Source organism: Phasianus colchicus, chromosome 3 (assembly GCF_987193195.1).
Source record: "Phasianus colchicus chromosome 3, bPhaCol1.hap1.1, whole genome shotgun sequence".
NCBI lineage: Eukaryota > Metazoa > Chordata > Aves > Galliformes > Phasianidae > Phasianus > Phasianus colchicus.
In genome coordinates this window covers 34,647,278-34,674,898 of record NC_143438.1, presented here as the reverse complement: position 1 = coordinate 34,674,898, position 27,621 = coordinate 34,647,278, and the positions used below count along the sequence as shown (strand labels likewise).

Here is a 27,621-nt window from a genome sequence, read left to right as displayed (position 1 = left end):
CCCAACAGGATTAATTATCTGAGATCATATTTGATAGATAAAAGGCTAGCTTGCCCTGAAAACAAGCAGTGTGGGGGAATAACTTTCCTGGCAGCTGCTTGTACTTCCTGACTACCACATATTGTTACCCAATTATTTTGCTAACATTTAATCTACCATGTATACAAAGCAGGAATCTTTCTTCTTATTCTAGACCTCTATGGGGTACCTACTTCTTTTTGTTTAGGCAACCAGTGGCAATTTCTTGAGCAGTCCATAGGTGTCAAATATGCGTAATTCCCAGCACACTTGTACCATCTGACAAAAGGGAACACAAATGAAAACATTCTCATCAAAGCAGGAGTTGTACAGTTTTTCAGGAACCATTACTGCTACTGGCCCTCTACAGAGACTGAAAAACACATGCATAATCGTGACAGACAGCATGCTGTATGTTATTTGTGACAACAGTGTATGCACAATGCTACTCTAACACAAATTTAGCCATTTGCAAAGTTAGTGCTAAATTAATAATTTTTACCAAAGGCAGAGTTGAACCTGCTTTATAAGGCCTGGTATTCTTGCAGCCCCACAGGGGGTAACTGCCATGGAAGAATAACAATAAAACTGAATATGAAAGAATACTCTGAGTTTCCTCTCTGACAAATCTGTAGCTTGTATTTCTAGACCACCAATTCTGTTCAGCCTCCCTGTATTTTTTTTTAGTCAGGAAACTACTTGTGAATGCTACGTGGCAAACCATTTGACTGAATGGTGTAACATTTCAGCTCTGCGTTTCTGTCTCCATCCTGGGCAATGTAGCTCAGGAACAGAAGTTCACTTCCTTAATACAAGGCAACTCAAAGCCTCTCTCATGACCTAATCTTTCACTTCATTAGTTAAAACCAGGTCTCTGTCAGCATCAAATATTCCAGTCTTCTCACATGGATTCTGAATGAAATTACATTGGTTAATTATAACTTTTAAACTGCCAGAGATTTTCAGCATTAGTTACCTTAAACTTTTAAGAATGGAAGGGAAACACTTCTTTGTGAGATTTAATCTTTAATCCTGTAACTGTTGACTTCCAAATGCTTACTTTATGGCACAAAAATGTCACTTTTCTCTCACTGACTCCCCTTTCTCTCTTTTTTGCTTGTTTTTAATACTGGTTGCAAACTCAAGATGATGAAAGGAGAGCAAATAAATGGAACATATCTAGTCTTAAATAAAGCATTTTATAATATTCCATCCTAAATTCATTCCAAAAAATGAGAATAAATGCCACCTGGAATGAATACTGCCTGAATGAGTGTAAATCACAGACAGTCATGAAATTAATTATACTGCAATAAAGGATGCTGCTGAGCCACTTTGACACCTGTTCTCTTAGTCTTCACATCAATGAGTAAAAAGCAAGAAGCAAAAGGTATTGCTAGGGCTCAAGAATCCACAGTAACCTGGAGCTCAGGAAAAACACTGCACATTCAGGAGCTCAAACAAGTGTAATTTTAATGCATTGCAAGAGCACATAGGTGGCAGAAGCTGCTGGAAAGGGACAGCACACATTTCTGCAAGTATCTGCTTCCTGGCACAAAGAAGAACACACGTAGACCATGAAAGCTGAAGTTATCCTTCCAATACCTCTGTCCATGCCCCTTGTGGAATATGATTTCCTACCTGGAACACAGCTTGAACTGCTATGTATAGGTACGTCTGTGGGTAGCAAAAAGAGGTTTGAGTTTTTTTTCCCCTTCTCTGTTCATGCAAAGCAGCCAAGATTTTGCTGAATCGGAGAGTCCCAGGTCAATTACCACAAATAAATGGAACCTGACAGACCACTGAAGATAATTCCTTTTGTAGACGTTTTCAAAATATCCAACTCATTTAGAAATTTCAGTCTTGTGACTCAGTTGGCTTTCTCCTTAAAATTTTATCTTGGACATTTCTAACATTTAGTCAGATTCTTTCATACATATAGATAGATCTGAGACAGTTAAAAAAATACTCTGGTTACAAATATTACTAAAATATGAATCAAGAAGGGAAAACAAGAGCAAAAGTCTAATTTAAGCCCAGAGGAGGGATGGCATATTATTCTTATCTGCTGATTGAGTATATGAAGGGAGCTTACAAGCAGGAGGGGAACCAATTTTTTGCACGATCTAATAGTGATAGGACAAAGGGGAATGATTTTAATCTGAAAGAGAAGAAATCCAGGTGAGAAGTTAGGAAAAAAAATCTTTACTGAGAGAGTGGTGAGGCACTGGCACAGCTGCCCGGAGAAGCTGTGGTGCCCCATCCCTGAAGGTGCTCAATGCCTGGGCAGCTGAGCTGGTGGGGGGCAGCCCTGCCCATGGACAGGAATGGAGCTGGATGGGCTTTGAGGGCCCTTCCATCCCAAGCTATTCTGTGATTTTATGATTCAATGATTCTTAGTTCCAAGGCATCAGCAAAGCACTTTATATCCATAGGGCACACATGTACATATTTGTAACTGCAATCTGGGATTACTTCCCAGACTATACGCTTCCATAAACCCCACTGATTTCACAGCCGGCCCACAGTCCAAGTTACCTGCACCAGTAATTTTAGCCCTCACAGTACATCATCAACTGGCCCCAAGCTGTAATAGTCTTGGGAGGCTTTCAGTGATTAAAATAGGCACACAGTGCTGAAAATTGAACCTGTAACACACAGGAAAACAATCTAGCGTTTGGCTGCAGGTTATCGCTTAGAATGTCAGCTGAATTTATCAAACTCAGATATGAGCAGTTAAAGCTTTTGGTGATCTATAGCTTCTGTATACAATTTCAAACCTAAATCCAACTTAACTTTTTAAAGGTGTGAAAAGTCACGAATGATTTTTCAAAAATTGTGCTCTCTTCTCCGAATTAAAAAAAAAAAAAGACCCTTATGTATTGCCCTGCATGTGGCAGGGGTGTTGGAGATTCATGATCCTTGAGGTCCCTTCCAACCCTAGCCATTCTGTGATTCATTCTGTATTTACTGACCTTTTTGATTCATTCTTTGGGAGTTTTTCATAGTCTCTCCCTTTTGAGGGGAAGCATAGACTAGAAGTGCAAAAACTTCCTCCTTTTTATCAGGACTTCTACAATTTACTAACACAACACAGCATTTGCCTGCTGTCACACCACACCAACACAACCACGCTCCAAATGTCACATTAACAAAGTCAGGTTATAAAACCTTCTGTGCTGGCCTTTTGAATTGCCAGAGTGAGAGGCTTAGTTCCTATTATTCAGAATGGAAAGTCTGTGCTTATTTTCTCTTTCTAAAGCAAGAAACACATGCTTTGTATTCAAAAACTAGTTCGAATTCCACATCCTCACAATTCACTCCACTTCCTGAGTGGATTCCTAAAGCAACTTTGTAAAAAAGGTTAAATTGATTGACCTATGTACACCAGACACCTTGTTCTTCCTTATATTCAGGACAAGGAGTACAAATGGCAACCACTCAGGAATCTGCTTCCATCAGTGCTCTCAGCTTTCCCTTCTAACAGTTCAAGGCAGAATGTGAACCTATTAATCTTACCAGGTTTACAAATTACCCAACCTTTTTAAATGCCAAGATCTGCATTACCGATTTTGGAGCTATAGTACACTGTAAAATGGGGCAAGGATCTACCACGATTTTATGGTAGACAAGAATACGTACTTTCTAGGGATAAGCTATCCAGCCCACTCATTGTAGATGGTCATGTACAGCTGTGTAGTATCACTTTTAGGAGATCACTTTCTGGGGCTATTATTCTTTTCCTTCTCCTTCAAACTATCCCTTACCAATAGCCCAAACGTGATTCCCAATGCTCCAGCCATGGACAGGAAGGCTGTGACAGTGCTTTTTACGTCACTGGGGCCTTCTGAGCCTACCTACTAACACCAACTCTGGTACAATATAAGGAAACTGTTTATTACACATATATATTCCTACACAAGAGATTAACCAGCAAAGATTGAATATGGTCCTTCAAGGCCAAACAAATACCTGAAGTGGATGTGCAGAAAGCAGCTCAAGGAGGAAAAAATGTGTCTACTGCACGGGCATTAGAGAAAGTGAGGAGGATTATGCTGAAGAGACAGAGGTAACAGACAGATTTGTGTTAGTAGTCAGGGATCGTATACAATATCATTTTGTTCTAAATCACAGTCCCCAACTCCTTTGCTCGAGCAATTTATTTACAACATCGAAATTAATTAGATGCATTTTTGATTCTGGCAGTAGTTTTAAATTCTGCACATTAAATCATCTGTGGTGAAATCAGATCTTTACACATTCATCCCCTTCACTCTGTAATCATTTAAGAAAAAAAATGTACATGCATTCCAGATAAAGACAACACATATAAGAAAGCATTTTCCTCAACAACTCATACTCATGTTCTCTCTTGCATCTCAGCTTCTTAGCCAATAACTCAAGAGTAAAATAAATATAACTCAGCCCCTTCCTCCCAAGGAGCAAGGAGAAATTAGAGTCCACAGTAAGCTTTTTTTGGATATTTTTTCTAAATCCAAAAGTATTTGTGATTATATGACTCCCAGAGTCTTCAAGGGGGAATTCTGAAATATAAACTTACTCTGTCAGCTAACAGTGATGACAAAGGGTCTATGTTGCCACTGGAAGTAAAGAAATTAAAAGCTACTATTTCTTGAACTTATCTTAGCTTCTTTTGGGATGGGGGCAATAAATTTCTGTTCAAACAAGTTAGCAAAATTCACTGAAAACAAGGACAAATACTTATTGGGGAAGGATCATAGAATGGCCTGGGTTGAAAAGGACAACAATGATCATCCAGTTTCAACCCCCTGCTATGTGCAGCATCACCAACCACGAGACCAGGCTGCCCAGAGCCACATCCAGCCTGGTCTTGAATGTCTCCAGGGATGGGGCATCCACAGCCTCCTTGGGCAACCTGTTCCAGTGCGTCACCACCCTCTGTGTGAAAAACATCTTCCTAATATCTAACCTAAATCTTCCCTGTCTCAGTTTAAAACCATTCCCCCTTGTCCTATCACTGTTCACTCTTGTAAACGGCCATTCCCCTTCCTGTTTATATGCTCCCCTCAAGTACTGGAAGGCTACAATGATGTCTTCCTGGAGCCTTCTCTTCTCCAAGCTAAACGAGCCCAGTTCCCTCAATCTTTCATCATAGGAGAAGTGCTCCAGCTCTCTGATTGTCTTAGTGGCCATCCTTTGGACCCACTCCAAGAGTTCTACATCTTTCTTGTGGTGGGGGCCCCAGGCCTGGACACAGTACTCCAAGATGGGGCCTCACAAGAACCGAGTAGAGAGGGACAGTCACCTCCCTCTCCCTGCTGGCCACCCCTATTTTAATGCAACCCAGAACACAGTTGGTCTTGCGGGCTAAAAGCGCATGCTGCTGGCTCGTGTCCAGCTTTTCACCCACTAGGACCCCCAAGTCCTTCTCCACAGGGCTGCTCTCAAGAAGTTCTTCCCCCATTCTGCATAAACACCTGGGATAACCCCAGCACAAGTGCAACACCTTGCAGTTGGCCTTGTTGAACCTCATTAGGTTTTCATGGGCCCACTTCTCCATCCCATCCCATCCAGGTCCCTCTGGATGGCTTCCCTTCCCTCTAATGTATCAACTGCACCGCTCAGCTCGTCACCATCTGCAAGATTGATGAGGGTGCACTCGATGCCATCATCTGTGATCGATGAAGATGTTGAAGAGTACCAGTCCCGAAACCGACCCCTGGGGGACACTGCTTGTGATCGGTCTCTACCCTGGCACAGAACTGTTGATCACAGCCCCTTGGCTGAGATTAGCCAACCAGTTCTTAAGTAACATGATTCAAGTCAGAAAATGACACTGTGCTGTTGCAGTGTTACTTAAAATCAGACATTTAGAAAGAAAACTGTAAAAAAATAAAATCTATCTCCTCCTAAATCTATTAATTACATATGCTCATTTTCTATCATCATATTTACAGAATTATTCTTCATTAATTTCTCTACCAGATTCGAGCAATGATGTATGAAAACTTCATTTTTACAGAAAATACAAAATCTTCATCTTAGAGAACTAGGGGCCAATACAGTGCCTGTATGACCAGCTATGACTTGGAATTAAACTAGCACATAAAATGACAGAACAAAACAGGACCATGTTTAAGTCACAAAAAGGAGGACTAGTAAATCTGAAATGCAATTTAGTTTTTCACTCCCTTTATGTGGATCTCTGGATTAATAACACTCCCATACAACATTTAGTATCCATGTCTGCAGCGTATAACTCACAACTGCCGTTGATCACCTACACAGTGAACAAACCCATTTTCACTGTAGCTTTTCAAAGTGTTTGTTGATCATGTCATTTATCTGTGATAGGTTTAACTTATACAGTGATCTTCATTTTTTCCTAGCACTATGATAATGTTGCCCACCATCCTGGAACTAAGTCTTTATGGGAAATTTTGGTCAAAAGCTCTTCATTATAAAATTCCATTAACTTGGGGATTCTAGCAGACACTATAACTTTACCACCTCTCGCCTACAACTGAACAAAGTTTATGTGCTGGCATCATCAGTGAGAGTTATAAACTCCAGAAGAATCCAGCTATACTTACTGCGCAGGAAAAAGAAAAAAAATATATAACCTTATTGTTTGTTACATGAAATCAGTAAGTATTTATATTTCACATCCTGAATACACACACAGTATATTCACATTTTGTTAAGCAAATGGAATACTATCTCTACTTTTCCCCAAAGTGTCTACCTGACTATTCAAAGGTACACCTAAAATCTGGAAAAAAAAAAATATTCATAAGGAGATTTTACTTTCACTTTGGTAGTATGCTTCTGAGGCAGAAAAATTTTAATCCTTGATTGTGGAAATTTGACACCACGGACTGTTGATATTTGACATGATATTTCAAATCTAATTTTTCAATGTTGCAATTAAATATTTGGTGTCTGTTGAATTATATACTTTCAGCATTATTTACAGAAAGAAAATCCACAGACTAGTTCTGAAGGAAATATACAAGAGAATTGATAAATGTAAAAATATTGAAAGGCAGTTAATCACATTATTTATATGAATTATTATTTAAGCAAGAACCAAAAGTAGTCCAAGTCTGCCAGACAGAATTTAAAATAATAGAAGGAATCTACGTAGGCATGATCTACACACACATTTCAATCCTACTTGTTTACAATTCAGCTTTACTTTTCCTTTTCAATCTATTCTAGCCCCGAAGTCTTTTAGGTTTCCATGATGTGTACACTGTAACATTTGCCAGGATCCTCTTTCTGCTTGCACTAGCCAAAAGATTTTGGCCATCTACTTCAGCTACATGTTTGACAACGAGAATATTGCTTTAATGGCATCAGTGGACAAAACCTCTTCATTTGGAAAGATGCCAACTTCAAACATTTCTTGGATATTTCAGCTAGACTGGCAGACTGCTCTTTATTTGCCAGTATGGTAGCAGAATAAAATGCAGTTACATGTGCTTTGTGCCCTCTGCAGCATAATATAACATTTCTGGGTGACAGTCACAATCTATGCATTAATAAGTAGTTTGGTCCCAACTACCCTTGGCACAGTCTGTTTGACTGTTTGCAAACCTAACAGAGGCTGAAAATGGAACATGGCTCGTGTGAACTTGGGAAAAGCTACATCTACCTTCAAAATTAAGGCAGTGATTCAAAATCTTATTACAGCATGTCATACATACTGCAGTTATACTCTGAGCTATCATGCACTGGTTTTCCCTTGCATCCTTGTCTGCTTTTCCATATCCAAAATGTTCTCAAATCTTCAACTCTTTTAAAGGGTAGATAACAGCAGGACAAGGGGAAATGGTTTTAAGTTGACAGAGGAAAGACTTAGGTTGGATGTCAGGGGGAAGTTCTTTACAGAGAGAGTGGTGAGGTGCTGGAACAGGCTGCCCAGGGAGGTTGTGGATGCCCTGTCCCTGGAGGTGTTCAAGGCCAGATTGGATGGGATCCTGGGCAGCCTGGTCTAGCATTAAATGAGGAGGTTGGTGGCCCTGCATGTGGCAGGGGGGTTGGAGATTCATGATCCTTGAGGTCCCTTCCAACCCTGGCCATTCTGTGATTCTGTGATTCTGTGAAATAATCTCATTAACACAAAGGTTCCCAGCAAAGATTTTGTGATAAGGAGACCTGGACAACTTTCCCTTTTCAATAATTTGGTTAGCAGTTTGCAACTTGAAGGGCTTTCATTTTCCAGTAAAACATCCAAGTATATTCAGTTTAAGCACTGCCCTCTGAATCTGTGGAAAGTGTGTTGCTCACTGCCCGTTTTCTCATTTTCGTAACTTCTGCCTTTTTAGTTCTTGTCAGAATTGTCAGGCATGGTCTACCTGATACTGTATGAAAACCTTGAGTCCAACATAGACTGAGAGCTGTTCTTCTGACCTGACAAATGAGGAACAACATTTTTGGCCACGGAATCTTGCTTCTCATATATTATTACCTATTTACCCATCTTCTTTCTCTACAATGATTTATTGGTGATATTTGCATCCTTTCATTCAAAACATTCATAAAACTATAAACTCTTGTAGATGAAGAAATGACTGCTGAGGTACAGAACACTAATACTGATGACTTTCATCTATGTTAGGGTAATAAGCTACTAATGCACTTAATATATGTGATGCTCATAATTATCATGAATTTCATTAAAAGAATTTGTAATACATCATTGATGCAGTCTTTTTTTTTCTTTTTCCTAGAAAACACAATGATTTGTATCACAGTTCATAAAAAACATTAATGACTGAGATACTTATCTGTCTCAAGCCTGATAGCACCTAACAGCTATAATTACAAAGGAAAAGCCCATTTACCAATCTAAGTATTGAACTTAATTAGCTTATTTCCACTATTTGGAACTTCCCCATTAGCCCATGATTTATGAAAAGTTAATGTGAATGTTTTGGAAAGCTTTCTAACCAATGTTTTAAGATTATTATATTTATTTTTTTTTTAGGAAATGAATGATTTCTTTTACAGCACTGCCACGGTAATCATGAAAGAAGAGAAAAAATCTTTTAACAGCTGGAATATAATTTATATTAAAAAAATAAAAAGAATACTTTCAACTATTGATCCTTACACTTGAATTTCTTACTTTTTTCAGTATAGTCTTCTTTTTTCCAGAGTTAGTGAGAACAAAAGACAGACTTCAGATGTGTCTTTGGACTATAGCTTGCATAGAAATAATCTAGTCCTCCTGATCTTCTCCATAGGATGTGTGGGTTATAATGAAAACAAACAGGATTTTTCCTGCAGGTTGATGAGAAACATTTGGTTGATGATCAAAATCCTGGGTATGGGCCTGAATCGGTTCTGAAACAGCCATTATGTAACAGCAAGGAAGTATAAAATGGGCAGCTGTCTCCTCCGTTCCTATTGACCAAAGAGTATTTCAACTGGTAGTAAAACCACTGGTGTTAAATAGCAGCTCTTTAAAGACTGAGAAACACTATAAACTCATATTTGAAAGGATGATAATAAAAATCTGTTTAAAATTAGCTATCAAGGACTTCAATTGCTCCTGCAGGTAACTTCCAAAGGTGCTTGTTCACCTTCCCATGATTCCACATCACATCATTAATGCACAGAGGGAAGGTGCCAAACTTCCCCCCTCTCGAGTGCACTAGCAGAGTGCAGCTGCCTTAGGTAGGATGCACAGGGCCTCCTTCAGACTTCTGAGGAATAAACACCTCTTGTAATATCTCCTTGCAATATTTACTCATGATTCTTTCATGTTGCTGTAAACACTACTACTACGAAATAATGGGAGGAAGAGGGGGAAGAGGAAGCAGTAAATATTTATCATTAGTGTTGAGCAATAATTTCTAGATTATGTTATCATGAGATGAGGTCTGCAAAAATTTAGTGGATAGAAATGCTTCAGGGACCATGAGTTAATAGCATCAGTTGTAGATGTGAAGACAAAAACAACCCATAAGATTGCTGCTGTAAATTAGAATGAGTAACAAATCCCCTCAAGTGCATTGCTGTTCATTAATAATAATGCCCATATAGCAGACAGTTTCTACTCAAAGGATAAGCCTTTGCAATGTGGTCAGCAGAATTATGTTTAAAGTGATCTCCTGAAGAAAAAGTGCATGCCTCTTTCTCGTGCACTGAAAGCTATTTGCCAGCTCCCTCTTCCTCCTGCTCTCTTGAGACCACACAAATGCACTTTTCTCCAGTTTCGTCTCTGGATCAGACTGGGAACAAAAACATTAACTGCATTCTATAAACTGTATAAACAACTATGATATGTCTTCTATAAATCAGTATTTTGATTGAAAACTTGACAAAGCAAGCACCTCTTCCCAGCTGCAAACAACTCTTGACAACCGCTGGTGTCTGCAAAGAGAGTCTGCATTTGGGGTCTCTACTGCTGAGAACAATCCCTGCAGAGCAGCTCAGGCTGAGTGGACACAGTAGGCTTAATGTGTCACACTGCAGAGAATGTTGCCTCCAAGGGATGGGGCTGATGGTTTCTGATGGTTTCTGTCCTTTACTTGCTGAGGGAGTGCCTTCTGAAACAACCTTTGGGAATCAGTTGCTGAATTTCAGAAGGAAGCCTTCATAGAGCACAAATGCGAACTTGAAAGAGCTTAATAACAAAAAATCTCTCTAAATAAACTTCTCTAATAGCAAAAACGCCTCTTTAGATTCACTTTCCAAAAACAACTGCATTAATGACCAGGTGCTTAGCTGATCAGTACAGTTTTTCCAGCATCTGGCTGTTATAGATCAATAGTTTCTGTGTGTGAATTTTCTTTAAGGAAAGTACTTAGAAATATCTCAGACTACTAAGGGTTCAAAATACAGCATTTCAAGCAGGTAATAAAACTCATATTTACTAACTATGTTAAGACATCTTCAAAGCAGTTTATTTTAAAAATAATTCTACATATTTAAATTGTTCTATAGTAAATGCAATTGATACATTAAGTCTAAAACTGCGTATATAATTGTAATGAGAATAAAATTGTTTGTAACCTACCTTGGAACTGCGTAAATTTGATGGTTCCCATCCTCTCTCCATTCCTGAAAACAACTTGACCCTAAATAAAATAAATAAATGACTTAAATGTTTTATAAATCTTAAAAAATGTAGTTTAATTAGAACTGCAATTGTTTCCCATTCACTATTAAAATTACTCAAGCAAAGGTTAAATATCGAGAACAGCAGATTCAACCCAGACTGAAGAAATTTGTTAACATCTTAAAGCTTTCACCCACAAATTTCAAATGGCTTTACAAAGTTGACCATTGTTATTACTCACTGTTCAAGGTCAGAAATGGAGCCAGTAACTGATGACTGTATTTATCTAGGATACCTAAGAGTTATCAAGGATCATGTCAAAAAAGGATCTACATTTCATTCCTCATATGAATCTCCAAAAGGCTCTATAATTTATTTATTTCAATGATTATGAATACTAAAAGCATTTTGTACTATACCAAATTTCATGTCCAAGTACTCTTTATAAATGTAATGTGTTTAAGATATTACGTGCTACCCTTTATGATGCTACATGTTGATACACTTTAAAATAATAGTCATCACTCAATGCAGAAGCCTTCTCACATATGCCTAGCAAATTACTCCCATCCTTCATCCCATCTTTCTGACAAAATATCTTTTAAATTTTTGTCCTTACTTTGACTACTTTGTGATGGATTATGAAAGAACAAGTTTTCATCCATTTCAGAAATATTTTTAATATCTTAAACTTGTAGTGGAGTGCTGAGTGTGGTCACTGTAGACTGGAGTTTTATTCAACCCCTAGTTTGGATAATTATTATAATCTCCATTAATTTATTTTTTTAGCAGACATCAGGATAAAAGAAACCATATGATAAGCATCAGAGGCTACTGTCTGTGCAAGTCCCTTTTTAGATAACTACTTCTGGTCACTAAGGATTCAAAACACAATCATCTTCAGTTTAAAGAAGAATGCAGTAAAAAAAAAACTGTTAGTTTTTACCCTTGATATAAAATCTGACCTTATGCAAAGTGATTGTATCATCCTACTGATATGAACTCAATTGGAATTTTAATAATAGAAAGATTGTTCAGTCCCCTGCAAGGAACTATACCTACATGTGTGGTGCTCTCTACAGAACATGCATTCCATATTCCCTCCTAATCACAGAACACGGTTCCCCTTCAGAGAATACAGGAAGAAATCCTACAGAAAGTATAATCTACCTTGTGCTAAGAATTAAAAGCCAAAAATTTCAATGTATGATAGAAAGAGAGCAAGACAAATTAACATTGGTGATACAGATTCTCTCAACAGCTACAGAAGGGCGCAGGAATTGCTCCTACTGAAGTCTGGCCAAAAATAAGGTTTATCCAGAGACTATTAAAACAGCTCAGGGAGGCAACAGAAAATATTAGCAAGCAGTTTGTGTGTGAACTTCAGCAGCCTTATCCAGATCTCCCTTAGTTTGCAGTAGTATTTAATATCCCTGGAGATGTTTGAACATAATACAATTGTCTACTTGATTTAAATTTGTAACAGTAGAAAATATTAAAGAAAAGTCTTGTAAAATGTGCTGTGCAAGTATCACTTGTTGCAGATATCTATTGTCAACTCAGTCTCACACTCGCTAAATTCTTGAGATAGAGGATTTTATAGTTGATTTTCTTACTGTGTGGATAAATTATTTTTTTGATTAAGTTTCCTGCCTTTTACTTTATCTCTGCTTATGCTTTTGTAACAAGATTATGATATTGTAAATTGTACACTACTGGACTGCTATTTCTAGATAACAACCAGCAGGAATTAATGCTGTCATCCATGATGACTGTTATCTAAGACTACCATGTATTATTCACAATATAATATACCAGCTCATGGATGTTTCTGTATTCTTAGTGCAGCCGGTTTGCTTGCTTCTTGTAATATCACCCATGTTGCCATTATCCAACAGGAGAGCCATATTCCATACATATCTACTGACTAGAGAAAAATATGTAGATCCTCATTGACTTATTTTGAAACTATCAAGGTAGATAAGGTCTGAATGTTCTGAATAAATTCAAAACTTTGGTAGAATATAAAGAAGAAATTATATTTTTATAAAAATTGAATGATTGAAAAATAAATATATGGATGAAAGTGATGGCAGAGACATGGAAGAATTCATGAGAAGTTGTCTTTGCTATCTGCAACACTATTCAATCACTTTCACTAAAGTTTACTGAATATTACAAAGTTAAAAAGTCGAGTGTATTATTAAAAGGAATAAAACTTTCTAAATAAACATTTATTTTCTGACATTGTCCTGTTTATTGTTCATAAACTCAAGACTTATGTCAAACATCCAAAAACAAGAAGAAAAAAAAAAAATTGAAATTGGCTATTTATTCCACCTGTTATTCAACAAATAAACCTGTTCTCAGAGACAGAATAAACAATAAACATATCAGCAAGAATCTTCTAAGAAATCCCTAGTGTAACCCATGACAATGACAGCACCTATTTATTACCCACGCATCAGAACTGCAACCACAACCACAGCTACTGCTTGGTTCTTGGCTCCTGAGCAATACACTGCTTCATAACAATATGACAAGAAACGACAGCATCTCAAGTAGCTTAAACCCCTCAAGACTAAAATTGCAGTCAGCTTAGACGGAAAACACTCCTAGGTTTTTAGTGGGGCTTTAGGTAGCCTCAAAAGACACTGAAATACTGTCTCTATTGCACTACTCAATTCTGCAATGTGCAAGTGAGGAGTACTCCTTAGGAATACTGAGGAATTACACAAATACCAATACCTTCATTTCACTTTTACAAATGTTAACTTAAAACAGGAATATAAAAAAATAAACTAATAGAAGCATCTATTAAGTAATTTTTTAAAAAATAATGGCTAAAACTAAAGACAATTAAACTGAGGACAAAAAAAGGTAAATAAATATAAAATAAAATGTTTCATTATTCTATTTCTTAACCCGATACAATGCCATAAAGAAATAAACCAACCAGTCTTTCAGAAATCTGTTTTGTAGAAATGATGGGGTGATTTACGGCATGAGAAGCAAGCTATAATCTGATGTTCTTCTATGGACCACATCAAGTCATTTCTTTGCCATCAAGATAACGCGCCATAAGAGTTAACTAGACAGTTAGCTTCTTCATACTAGAGGCCCATTTAAAACACCGGGTGTCTGAACAACAGCTATTCCTAAAATACACTTAAAGCTATAGCTTTACTAAAGCAAATCTTTGTACTCCCTCTTACTTTATTTTTATCTCATCAAATACTTTCTACATATGCCAGCACAGACTGCAGTTTCTGGTGTGACCCACGGTAAGAACAAGAACTTGTGAAATCTGGGTGAGTGCGAGCAACCAGCCAAACTTCACCTTCCATCACACTTTGGTGACATTGCAATAGGTGCTGATTAGAAAAGATATCAGTGGTTGTATGGATGAGATGTTCTTTCTAAAAGGAAAGTAATAGACTGACTTCTCCAGAACATGATTCTCAGATTCAAACAGTATTTCCCACTCATGTAATTATTTTACTTCAAGAGATGCAAAATATGGTTGTCCTTTACCACCATTTCAATCAACAAGAAAGTGAATTATGTTCACTTAGATCAAACCACACATTTTACTCCAGTCTTTTTTTTTTTTTTTTTTTTTTTTAAGATTTCTTTTGAAATAATTTCCTTCACCAATTGTAAATGTGATGCTTGAGTAAACACTAGTTGTATAACAACAACTCTGCCCAGCTCTGAGTTATGGACAAGCATGTCTGCAACAGCAATTATCCCTGACAGGCAGGCAGGAAGGGAATAGGAAATGTATGGCTTGAATTCTGATAAAAAGTAATGAGAACAGAGGGTGGAATAGAAGCTGAAGTAGCTCAGTCTGGCACAGAGTATTTGAAATACATTGTGCAAGTTTGTGGGTTTTTTTTTTTTTTTTTTTGGTTCTTTGTTTTATTTCACTTTTTTTGTGAAATCACTGAATCCAGCTACTTTTCTTCTAATATCTGACTTTTTTTTCCCAAAAAGTCACAGTGTTTTAAATGCATTTCAAATGATGAAAAATAGAACCGGATGAAATATTTCATTAGTCTCACGGTTGCCACATACAAGAACACCTTCTTTGTTTCTTCATCACACTGCTTTCTTCTGTGTGCTTCATTTTTAAAAGCCCAGCACTGATTTCTTTCCTACTTTTGCACACTTCGTTATACAACATAACTGCATTTCATCTCATTACTAAAATGACATCCCTAGATGTACAATCTTAACTTTTTTTTTTTTTCCTGGAGTTGATGCCTTTTTAAGCCATCAGTCTTTTATTTGTGTTCAGAATAAGAAGTCTACAACAATCATCCTCTCATTATCATAAAATATTATTCAATGTTAGATTTATTTTAAACACATTAGACTTTCCCCGTCTTTGTAGCACTGGAATTCATTTGTCTACTCTTGAAAGGAGCTGTTAAATGTGTTTTATTTTTTTCTTGGTTGATATAAAGTAGCTTTCTTTGCTATATTACGAACATTCTAAGTTCCTTTATAGCTAGGGAGCACCAGTATTTATTTAAATTTTCTTTACATTATCACTGACAGTTTTATTATTCTGCTCTGGACATAGGCCCATGCTGATATTGAAATTCTTCCATTCCTCATACATTGAGATCCACAGCCAACAAATATTTCATTCATGTCTTCAGCTTCCTTCATCACTCCACAAAACAAGAGTTCAGAACATTTGTAACTGCTCTCTCAGTCAGGGACAGGACTACACTACAACCATCCCTTCATTTACTGCAGATTTGTCTGCAAAGTGCCTCAAGTATGGCAAGCAGAGAAGTAAATAAACAGCATTTATTTCATGATTTTCCATATCATGCCTACAAAAAAACAAAACAAAACAAACACAACATAACAATTACAAATGCTCATGCATTTTTAGTGTGCCTAAACCTTTTCTCGGTTCTGCTTCAGTTTTTCTCCATTGGAGAGTAATCTGGACCACTCTATATGGAGGTCATCTCAACATACAGAATTAGTTGTCTTTTGAAATGCCCATAGCCTACACACTCACATCAGTTCCAAACTGAATGTCAATACTTTTTCCAGAAATTAAGTAACTCAGTCACTTGAGGATTATTTAGTTATATATGTGATATAAGGTAAACTATTTAAGTAAATGCCTCCAGAAATACCTCAATAGCAGTAGGATGACTAAAGCAGTTGAAGCAGTAATTTTTATATAAACATAGTGCCTTACTGTGAAAAAAAACATTGACAGATCTGTTATTAAATTGTCCCTTTAAGCTTTGTGACATCCGCTGAAATAAAAGCATTCTTCTGATCCTGTAGCGTCGTTACTGGACTAAATTCACTAAGTCTAAGAGCCCAGGAGGGTGAAGCATCCCAGGGCAACAAATTTGAGAGCTTGCCAATATCTAAAGGGCAGGTACTGCCCTCCCATGTTGCTCCCAGCCGCAGACCTCCATATTCCTAGTAGAAGTACAGCGTTCATCAGGTCCTTAAATGAGCTACTGTGACCAATTAAACAGGCAAGATGTATTTCGTGATTTGTAAGTTTGTGTTGAGAAGGGAAATGCTGTTTCTGAATGACTTTTGCAGTGCCAGACCTAGAACCAGCACAATGGAGCAGTGAGTGAGGAGCAAGAAGCACCACTCTTCACTGGTCCCAGATGTTTTCTGGTGATTTTGGCAGTCCACTCAGCCCACTACTCACATGTTATACATGCCAACATAGATTTACTCACACAGCACTCCTTATCCCTAGCCATCCTTCCTGGTCACGCACTGAACAAGCTTGATCTTGGCTTCTCCACATCTAGGTGGTGAAAAGCTAAACACCGTGATTCATAACCTCATTAGTCCTCCAAATATAGGATCATAGAACCACAAGGTTGGAAAGGACCTACAAGATCATCTAGTCCAACCATCCTCCCATTGCCATTGCTACCACAAGCCTCTAAACCATATCTCATATCTCCTCATCCAAACGTCTCTAGAACACTGCCAGGGACGGCGACTCCACCACCTCCCTAGGCAGGCCATTCCAGTGCCTGACCACTCTCTGGGAGAATAAGTTTTTCCTTATGTCTAATCTAAACCTCCTCTGGTACAACTTGCAGCCATTTCCTCGAGTCCTATTTGTTGCCTGGAAGAAGAGGCCAAACCCCTCCTCATCACAACCTCCCTTCAAGAAGTTGTATAGTGCAATGAGGTCTCCCCTGAGACTTTAAAGACTTTTAAGACAACAGCCCCTCAAGACTTAGCAGTGCATGTCTAATCTCACTACTGAAATAAATATCCTCCAGCTGAGGGCAGCCTGCACACAACTCTTTTCTTTCACGTCACCAAATTAGTCAGAGACAAACAGTCCTTGAACACAGGCAGAGAGAGGGTACAAGTCATACACCAACAACACTGACATCTTCTGTGGGGAAAAGAGGTAATTGTCACCTCTGGAACAGTGAGAGGTGAAAAAAGTTATAATGGTCCCTAAAACCAACAGTACTCCAGAATCCATGATTTTATATCCTGTCTGCTGAGGGTAAATTTTTTCTGGAGCATATAACTAAAGCAAATCCAGGGACTGCAGCTTTTCAAGCCTTAAGACTATTTTCAGGAGAGATGTTTCTGTCAAAATTTTCAGGATTAAACATTAAAATTTGAAATATGATCCACTGGATTTTTTTTCCTTCCTGTTGTCTCTTGTACGACTTTCTAAAAGACTCAGATAACTGAACACTGGTCTCTGGAGAGCAGCAGTACTAATGCAGCTTAAAGAGCAAGTATGAAGCACAGCTAAAAATTTGGTCTTGGCTAACGTTTTCTAAATGAAGCATTATTACCACTCTCACCTAAATACATACTTGTGTTCTAGCTATGAAAGAGCAGGCATAAAATAGCAGAAAAATGAACGTATTTACTTCTAAGTCTTAAGTATTTGTTTCTCAACAGAAATTATGCTTGAAAAGGAAATATTTGCAAATAAGTTTCCTGAACATGAATGCATGGGTTTTGGAGAGACATGATAGAAAAGAAGGAAGATAAATGAATGGAATAATTCAAATGTGCAAATGTTAATGAAGAGATGAAGACAACACCCAGAAATAAAAATATGATAATCATGATTGTGATAGAAAAGAAGAATGGAAGAAGTATTCATAAAATCCCAAAATATTACAACTAGGAAGCACTCACTGAAGTTATTAATATTATGGTTGAAAACAGAAAACTCGGAGGCACTGTTCATTTTGTCCTTTGCATGCTCAGCAGGTGGCAAACTCCTAATAGTTACAGGGAGGATGGATTACATGTTAGTTTTCTCTCATATATTCCTATGTAGCTTCTTTTGTGATCTTTTTGCAGATGAACATAAATGGGAAATTAGCTTTTTCCCAGAGTTTGGGAGACATTCACAACCATTTAAATAGATTACAAAAACTGACTCAACATGAGTAAAGTACAAGATTAACAGATGTATGAGTTCTAATAAGAGGCCGTCTGGAAATAAAGAACACAAGCTGTACAGAAGTGTCACTTTTTTTTCCCTCAGGGCCAAAATTGTTTGGAGCAAAATGAGCCAGCAATTTTCATAAAAAAAAAAAAAAAATAGTTTTGATACCTCATTTTTATGAACAATTTATTAACAACATCTGATACGAGTAGCACATGACACTGGCCAGTTGTGCTCTGTAAAGGCCTACTGAATAAATAACAGAGTCTCTAAAAAGTGAAGTAATAATTAAAAATAATAATTAAGTTGACTAAAAAATGGGGCCCTGTAAAACCTGATCTAGTGGTTAGTAACTCTTCCCACACCAGGGGCATGGGAACTAGAGGACCCTTAAGGTCCCTTTCAACCCAAGCATTTCCGTGATTCTGTGTAATATATATTCAGTGGGTCATATTTTTTATCTGTGATGAAGCCAGAGAACGGCATAATGCAGTAAAACAGAGATTAGATAATTCCTTCAGTATGAGCCATCTTAAATTATATGCATTTCCAAAAAGAAGTTGCCTTAAAATTGACTCTAATTTACATCTGCTATTATCACTCTTAATTATGATAGAAATAATCAAGTTGGAAAAAAGATCAAATGAGGACCAGCACCTTAAGTCTCAAATTTAAGGCCTGAAATCTTAGGCTTTCCTTAGGGAAGAAGCAATCAGATGTAAAAACTTTGTGTGTGTCATGCATTCTGAATTTAGGATTAAGTAAAATAAACAAAACCCAAGAAGTACTGTAAGACCTACTATGATTTCATCATACTGCCACTTAGCTCATTTCTAAATGAACAAGCTCCAGTTTCTTTGGTCACTCCTACCTCTAGGATTTTTTTTTTCCCCTCTCTCCAGTCCTTCAACCCTTTTTTCAATTTTTTCATTAATTTCCTGAGGAAGGCTATCCATAAAGAAAACATCTGTATCTTCTGAGAGGATGCTCTTAACTGCATAGAAAGGTGCCACTAGTTCTTTCTAGTATTTTGCTATTAGAAGTTTACCACATTTGTAGCAGTCATTCATCACATCTTTCAGGAAGATGCAGGAATCAGACAGAGAATGGAAAGAACTTACTTGGATGGTGTTTCTTTCCACTCATGAAAGAGGATCTTCTGTTATCAACTGTACTTGGACAAAAGTCTGCTGTTCCATTAAATGAACTTTTGGATGCACACATACAATTTCACAGAGATATGCTTAAGTTTGTAACACAGCAGAAAACAGAGCAATGACAGCAGAACAGCAAGGTCCTAAGCTGCAGCAAATGAGAACTTGCTCAAACACAACAGCTATGGGCACAGAACTGAAGAAAAAAAAAAGATGCTTATCTTCAAAAGGCCTCAGATAAGCAAGAACCTCCAGGAAGATACCCTTGCCTCCTGCCTGCCAATCCTTAAATGAGGTTTGGGAACGGGTGGGTCCTGTCTCCACCCCATCTGGCCACTCAGATGCTTTGCAAACACCTGAACTCCCGTGGGTTGACTCCACCTTTCCACCAGATGCTCAGTCACTGCTTCAAGCCATCACTTTGCATTTCTGCTACAAGTTGCATAGAATTTTATACAACTATGTTTAAGTGGCACATTCCATTCATAGATTATTTTTTTTTCAGCACAGCAAGCAGAAGCAGTGAACATCTGAACACTCTGTTTCACATACGGTGGCAAGTCTAAGGGAATACTGCTCTTGCATAATCAGGTGGGGTGAGGAAAAAGAGTACATTCACATGAAAACCATGCAGGAAATCAAACAGTACTGCACTCACTGGCCAGTGCACAGGAAAAAAGAATAAAGCAAGCATCTTTATGCTTTGTCACTCATACTGGAGTGTGTTTTTATACACTTATCTAGGTTTATGATTAGCAGTTAGCAAAACGTGATCACAACTATCCTATGTTTAAAAGCAGGACAATAAATAAATAAAAATATATATCTGACAAACCTTTTCACAAGCTTTTTTGTTGTTTTGGGTTTTTTTTTTTGTTTTTAATGCTTTGGAAACAAACTAACACTGAAGTTGTTAGTAAGAAATGCTTCCACATCTGGTGGAATAATTGAGTGCTGACTATTGACATTTTCCAGAACTATGAAGGGGCTGTGAACCACAAGCAAAATAATGCCTTTACTCTTTATGTAATCTCTGTGAGATATGTGTGAAAACACTGAAGTAAACTATTTGTCTTTTAGGGTGGCAAGAGAGAGGAAGAGGAAATACTCTGTAGCATTGCGACCAGGAATTCAAATCCCTTTCAGCATGCATCAAATTTGAACTGCAGAGGTGATGTTCGGAGCTGTTCTTTCGAGGTTGATCAGTTTGATTTCAGTTTCTAGCTCTGTGTATATGTAGAAACATCATGACAGCATATTATATTCTACCACCAATGTTGTAGTTTTTTTCTTCTGTTTTTGAAAGACTGAATCAGAGATGGCATAAAGTCTTTAAGGACACCGTACTATATAGTGGTGTTTTCTGTTCAACAGTGTAATTTCAGATGATGTTCTGAAGTAATTTCTTTCATTTTCTTCAAACTCCATTAATCCTAGTGAAGAGAACAACAGCACAGGCTGTATCTCATTTGCTCTGACAATGACCCAACAGTGTGTAGGAGTCACTACCTACTCTCTGCATACTTCTTCCTGCTCAGCCTGTCACATCAGCTGAGCACAGTACATTGCTTTGTTTACTATGCTTTTTCTAATGAGAAGCCAGCTTATATTATTAGCAAAGTCTCTGCATCCAAAGCAGAGCTCACAGACACTGTTCATGTGCAAGTGCTGACCACAGATATCTTCTGACCACTATCCTTTAAAGTGACCAACTTTCATTCACAATTGCCTTAATGAGAAAAAAAAATAAAAAAGGAAAGGAAGCAAGGAAGGAAGGAAGGAAGGAAGGCATACAGACCAGTTTTACAAAGCTGGTTTTAGGTATGAATATCTGTATGTTTTAAGATGATTCTTGATACTGGGCAGAAAAGAGATTATGGTAGGAGACTCATTCTAGTTTTCTATGGCCACTCTACACAGGGAAATTCCTCTGTAGGCAGAAACATGAGCAGATGGGAAGGATAGGACAAAGGGGAATGACTTTAAACTAAAAGAGAGGAGATTTACTTTAGATGTTAGGAATTTTTATTTACTCAGATGGTGGTGAGGTGCTGGAACAGGTTACCCAGAGAGGTCGATAGTGCCCAATCCCTGGAGGCACTCCAGGCCAAGTAGGATGGGGCCCTATGCAGCCTGAGCTGGTGAGGGGCAGCCCTGACCACAGCAAGGAGTTTGAAACCTTTAAGGTTTCCTCCAACATAAGTCATTCTATGATTCTGTGATTAACTTTCTAATATATAGTTCTCAGTGACAGTCACTGTAATAGGCAGGTTTTCCTTTTCATAATGGAACAACAATAATCTAAACCTACATCAAGTTTCTAACAGCTGTTTATTTTAACCCATGTTGTAGTTTTATCTTTGCTTGACAACTGTCAGAATTATTATGCTGTTTTAGATGATTTTTTTTAACAAAACTTAAGAGCCTAAACTAAAGTACCATAGCACCATTAGGACTTTAGAAGTGTAACTTTTAAAAGTTTAAAAATGCAACTTTAAAAAAAAATCTTTTCTTCTCCATTGTTTTCCATATGAGAAAGCACTAGAAGACAGCTACGTTTCATGATAATAACATACAAGTTTCATCCTCTTAGCGCTGCAGCCTTCCAGATGATGCTTTCATAAGCATCAAATTCTGACCAAAATCTGCATGTAAGAGCACTGACAGTGCTGGCTGGACAGGGAGACTTGAGCAGGTTTCGCAGTGACAGGAAGGAAGTCTAATCAACATACTTCTATATGTTGGTTATATTTTAAATGTATATTCTTATATATATATAATCATATTAAGTCCTTTTATTGCCCATTTTAATCCCTCAGGCTGTTTTAAACTGTACCAACAGCCTGTAGAGTTATCAGTGACAGAACTAGCAAATTTTTTAAAATTTGAAGATTTTCAATGCATAGCCCTGCAGTAACTGCACTGAGGAAAGGAATTATCCTCCATGTTCTCCAGAAAAACAGTCAGATTCAGAGACTTTGGAAGAGGGTCAGTTCAGCCTGCGAGTTATGACTGATCAGCATTACATCTCATTAGATTCTGCACACCATAACAGCTTTCCAGCTGGCATATATCAGAGCTCTCAAAGGTGCAGCTCTTTCAGATACTATAAAGCAATGCTTTAGAATAATGCTACTACTTTGGGATCACTTTTCCCACATTTTCAGAAGACTAAAGTAAATACTTACTGGTATTTAAATACCTTCCTACTGCGATGGATGTTTTTAAAAAATATGAAATACTTTGTTTTTTCAATTTCATTCTCTGCCTAAAATGAATTTAAAATCATTCTTATACTAAAAAATTGAGATATATATAGAATGCAGACAAATTTAACAGAGAAATAGTGTATTTAAATAATAAATGATATTTTTAAATTCATGATTTCTTAAAGACTGATAATGGAGATGAAAACAGTGCAACACTTAATATTTTGTTGTCACCTCATAAATAACACTATATAATTTGCAGATATGAGGATAACAGTCAGTTATTAGTATAATCATAGAATCAAAGAATGGGCTGGGGGTTTAAAAGGACCCCAGTGATCATCTAGTTTCAATCCCTCTGCTGTGTGCAGGGTTGACAGAATGTTTTCACCTTCTGAATTTCTTCTAACTCAAGGTAGTATGCAAAGTCTAATGAATCACACGGAACAACTATGGGCTAGACATCTCTTTCTTTATCTCCAATGTCCTCATCGCCGATATGATAAATACAGCACATAATGTAGACTAAATTCAGATACAAGTGAACTGGTAAATCACATAGGAAAATACGATCCGAAAATAAACTCACATTCTCAGTGTAACAGGCATGGTCTAGCGAATCCCCTTCTCAGCTCAGTTAAATGACTGCTGGACACAAAGTGATATACGTGGATCTTTAAAGTACTGCTCTCAGTTCTAGTTTTAAGAGGAGCACATGCAGAAAGTCAGTAAATTTGCACAGAAATGAATTTAATGTCCATCTCAGCCTTTGTAAGAGGCTATTTTCGTATACAAGTCTTTGGAATTATAAAATTGAGTAAGGTGGGTCTTCTGCTTTCATCATTCCCATGAGACTGTGTCTGAATTTCTAATCATTTTAAGTTTTCCTCCAGTTTTTAGGTTCCAATTATTTCTGACCACATACTTAATTTTAGATTTACATTACAAATTGAACTACACAGTATTTTCCCCTATGTTTCTCAGCCGATATTTACACAGAGAACTAGCAGTTCTTCTCTCAGCATACTAGATATACTCTAAGACATTACAGGGATAGTTAAAAATAGCGGAATTATCTTTCCACCACAAAAGAAACCAAACAAACAACAACAAACAACAAAACAGCAACAACAAAGAATCAACAACAAAATACGGATATTATATTTTATAGGATATAGGCTTTTACCTATCTAATCCAAAATACCTCAAGTGCACAAAACGTGTAGGATATTTTATTTTCAAGAATGGAGGTGGGAATTGAATTTTGGCACACTGACAGTGAAACTGAAAAGAACCCTCTTGACTGATGCTGCATGAATCTTGTACACCTACACTGTGTTTAAATGCTTCATGAGTATATCTAAAGGTGTAAGTTGCCTCAGGGCATACCCTTGCATTTTTCATTTCTGAAACTTCTCCAGTGCCTTACTGAAATCCCCCAAATTCTTACTGCATGATATTTTAATGGTCCTCTATCTTAGGAGTGTAATTTAACTCCACGTTACCAACAAGTTGCATCAATAACACTCTTAGTGCTAGGCATGAATTAAAATATCTGATGAGTTCATGAGCTGATGCTGGCATCTTGGTGAAACTCTACCAGAAAAGTTCCTTCTCCCAGCCCTTTCAGCCCAGCCTAGGGTCACATCTACTATGGATATGTATTAGCTGCCTTTATTAGTCATTCTTGTGGCACTGCATCATACAGTTACGTCAAACTTAGGCAGACTCACTCTGCTCCATTTCCCATGCACTCAGAGAGTCAACATTTTGCCCATGAGGTAGAGCTGACAAACACGTTGGGCATAATCCAAAGAAAGGAGACTCTGAACTTTAAGTCTTTAGTTAGATTTAGTACATTCAGTAACATGTAGTATGAATGATGTCCATCTTGCATAATTAAGTATTGAGGGGCAAGTATGTATCTTGTCACCTGCTCATCAAGTGATGAAAGCTGACATTTGATAATTTGTCAGAAGGATATACTTCTGTTATTTAATAACTAAGAGACTATTTGACATTAGGAGTGCCCCTTTCTTTTACACAGTGAGAAAAAAAAAAAAAAAAAAAAAAAAAAGAAGAAAGGTTAAAAGAAGTACAAAAAAAAAATACTGGAAAACAAAAGGAAAACAAAATTTTCTCACATTGAATAAGAACTTAAAATCCACTTTCATGTTTTTAAAAATATTTCCTTTGAAAAGGAATATTGATTTCTTTTCTTTAAAAAATGTAAAAACAATTATCTGTATGTTTTTGAAAACATTTCATAAGATATTTAAGTACCTGAAAAAAAATTATTTGTCTATCTGATTTGTGTGAATCAGAAGGCTGATTCATGGTGGTACTATCTAGAGAATATCACTCAAAAGCACAAATGATTTTGATTGACTCATAATCGCACTTCTTAGAGAATAAAATGCACAATTGTAAAATTGCCTATCAGTTTTCCTAACATTTATTCAAATAGGTCTGTATTTATTAGAATAAAAGTTTGTGTTTGTTTCCTGCTCCCCCTAGATTAGTATCCTAATAGCAGTGTCCCTGCCAGTACCGCTGCATCACGCTGAGCTGGACTGAATTGCTGTGAGAGCCCCAGCAGTGTGTGATTGAGCAAGCTGACACCACAACTATCAGAGGTTCAGCTCTTGCTGAAGGAAGTCCTTGAAGTTCTATTGTGCAGAACTTGCTAAACTGAATCACAGGGCACGATCTTTGAGGACTAATTTGGTGGCACGAACTTCACCAAGCACGTTTTCCTCTTCACCACAAAAGAGGAGATTGCCTTATAGCCAAAACTCTTCTGGGCAAATGTCAATATAGAAACCTGCTATCTTAACAGTTTGGCTGCTTTCTTCAGCCTTGCATCAAAGATCAGATCTTCAAGGTTCAAGAAGCACTTTACTTTGAATAAAATGCAGTGGGGAAAAAAAAAAAAGTTTTTTAAAGATACAGTATTTTTTATCTTCATAGAAAATGCAATAATACAAGTTCTAAATAGATACAATAAGTTGAAGCATGCTGACAACTCTTTAATTACAGCACTCCTGCATGATGCTCCTGGCTTCCCAGAGAAGACAACATGAAGAAATATAGCAATAATATCTAGACAGTCTGAAGGACAGATTCTATTATTTTCTGTGGCTATCTTCTGTAGCATAACCTTTTCCTTCTCTCGGTCAACACACTCACACTGAATCAAATGGAACTAAATTTCTTTTAATACTTTGACAAAGTGCACAATCTGTACAGTGGCAGCAGAACTACTATCCAAAGCTGCCCCTAAAAATCAGTTATTTGTTTTTAATACTCATCATTAATCCTATATGCTAAATGACCAACTGTATGGCATTCCTATCGTGCATGAAGTTTTCCAAAATAACTAATGAGAAGTCTTTTATTTCATCTGTCTCAAGTGAAAGTGATATTAGAATAAAAAAGTATTTCTCTGCTACTGGCATTCAATGAATATTAATGATGTTTTTGCTCTATATTGCAGTGATCTGACAATTGCAGCTAGGATGCAGCATTTAAAAGGAGATTCTACTCTCTTTCTTTCTATCACTCATAAAAGGAATTAATTGTAAATCAGCTAATCCAAACAATTGCTTCTCAAATTAGATCATATTTTATCTTCACATTTTAAGCTGAAAAAAGAGCCTCTTAATTTGCAGCAGAAACTTCAAAACACTAATAATATGAACCTTTCAATTAAATATTTGTAAAGCTATTTTATGCACAGTACTAATGCTGACTAATCAAAATGTACATTATTAATGGGCAAGAAAGAAATCATTGCAATAATGGAAATCTAATTAGCACATAAATTATCTTGTTTTTAAGAATAACCTCATGAGAAGTATACCTCACAACAGATTGTTTTTCTGGAGGGGAATCAATTCTTTGAAAGGGTAGATAACTGCAGGACAGGGGGAAATGATTTGAAGTTGAGGGAGGGGAAATTTAGGTTGGATGTCAGGGGGAAGTTCTTTACAGAGAGTGGTGAGGTGCTGGAACAGGCTGCCCAGAGAGGTTGTGGATGCCCCATCCCTGGAGGTGTTCAAGGCCAGATTGGATGGGGACCCGGGCAGCCTGGTCTAGCAGTAAATGTGGAGGTTGGTGGCCCTGCCTGTGGCAGGGGAGTTGGAGATTCATGATCCTTGAGGTCCCTTCCAACCTTGGCCATTCTGTGATTCTGTTTTCTGCAGTTCTAATCTGTATTTGACTAACAGTAGCATATGAAATATCTGAAGTCTTCTACTGACATCACTGAAGTCTAACTGATACAAATTTCTGTTTCAAGACAGCTTTTATTTTGCCTTTTCTGACAAAATGAACCCAAATAATGGCTATTTTTACTTTGAATATGCACTGTCTTACATTCTTATTAGCAAAGAACAATTCAGAGTTTTTCTGAACATCTTTAAAATTCACTCTAGATGAAGTCATTTCACTGAGATTTGAATCATGGAAGTATTCCTATAGCAAATAATGGGCTAAATATTCTAGATCACACCTAAGAAAGAGAAGAAACTTTCTTATTATCTGCTTTCAGTGAGAAGTATGAGCCTTTTAATTTTGTATGTGGACCACCATAGGCCATTGTAAACTCTTTGTCCAAATGAAGTGTATTTTACATGTGGTCACATATTTCCATGAAAATTACAGTGGAAACCAGCTACTGTCCTTATTTAACAGTAAATGAAGACCATGATAAGATAAGTTACAAAAGTGCATATAAAATCTAGT

At 37.2% G+C, this 27,621-nt stretch overlaps 1 protein-coding gene across 2 annotated transcripts in view; it reads right to left on the bottom strand.

The window, feature by feature from the left end:
* The window catches only part of GABBR2 (gamma-aminobutyric acid type B receptor subunit 2), a 446,063-nt gene that overhangs the window by 176,405 nt on the left and 242,037 nt on the right, over nt 1–27,621 (bottom strand). For both annotated transcript variants that reach the window (XM_031589113.2, XM_090137258.1), the window contains exon 8: nt 11,030–11,090. In XM_031589113.2, coding sequence (XP_031444973.1) covers nt 11,030–11,090 — 61 coding nt within the window. The remainder of the gene's footprint in view (nt 1–11,029; nt 11,091–27,621) is intronic.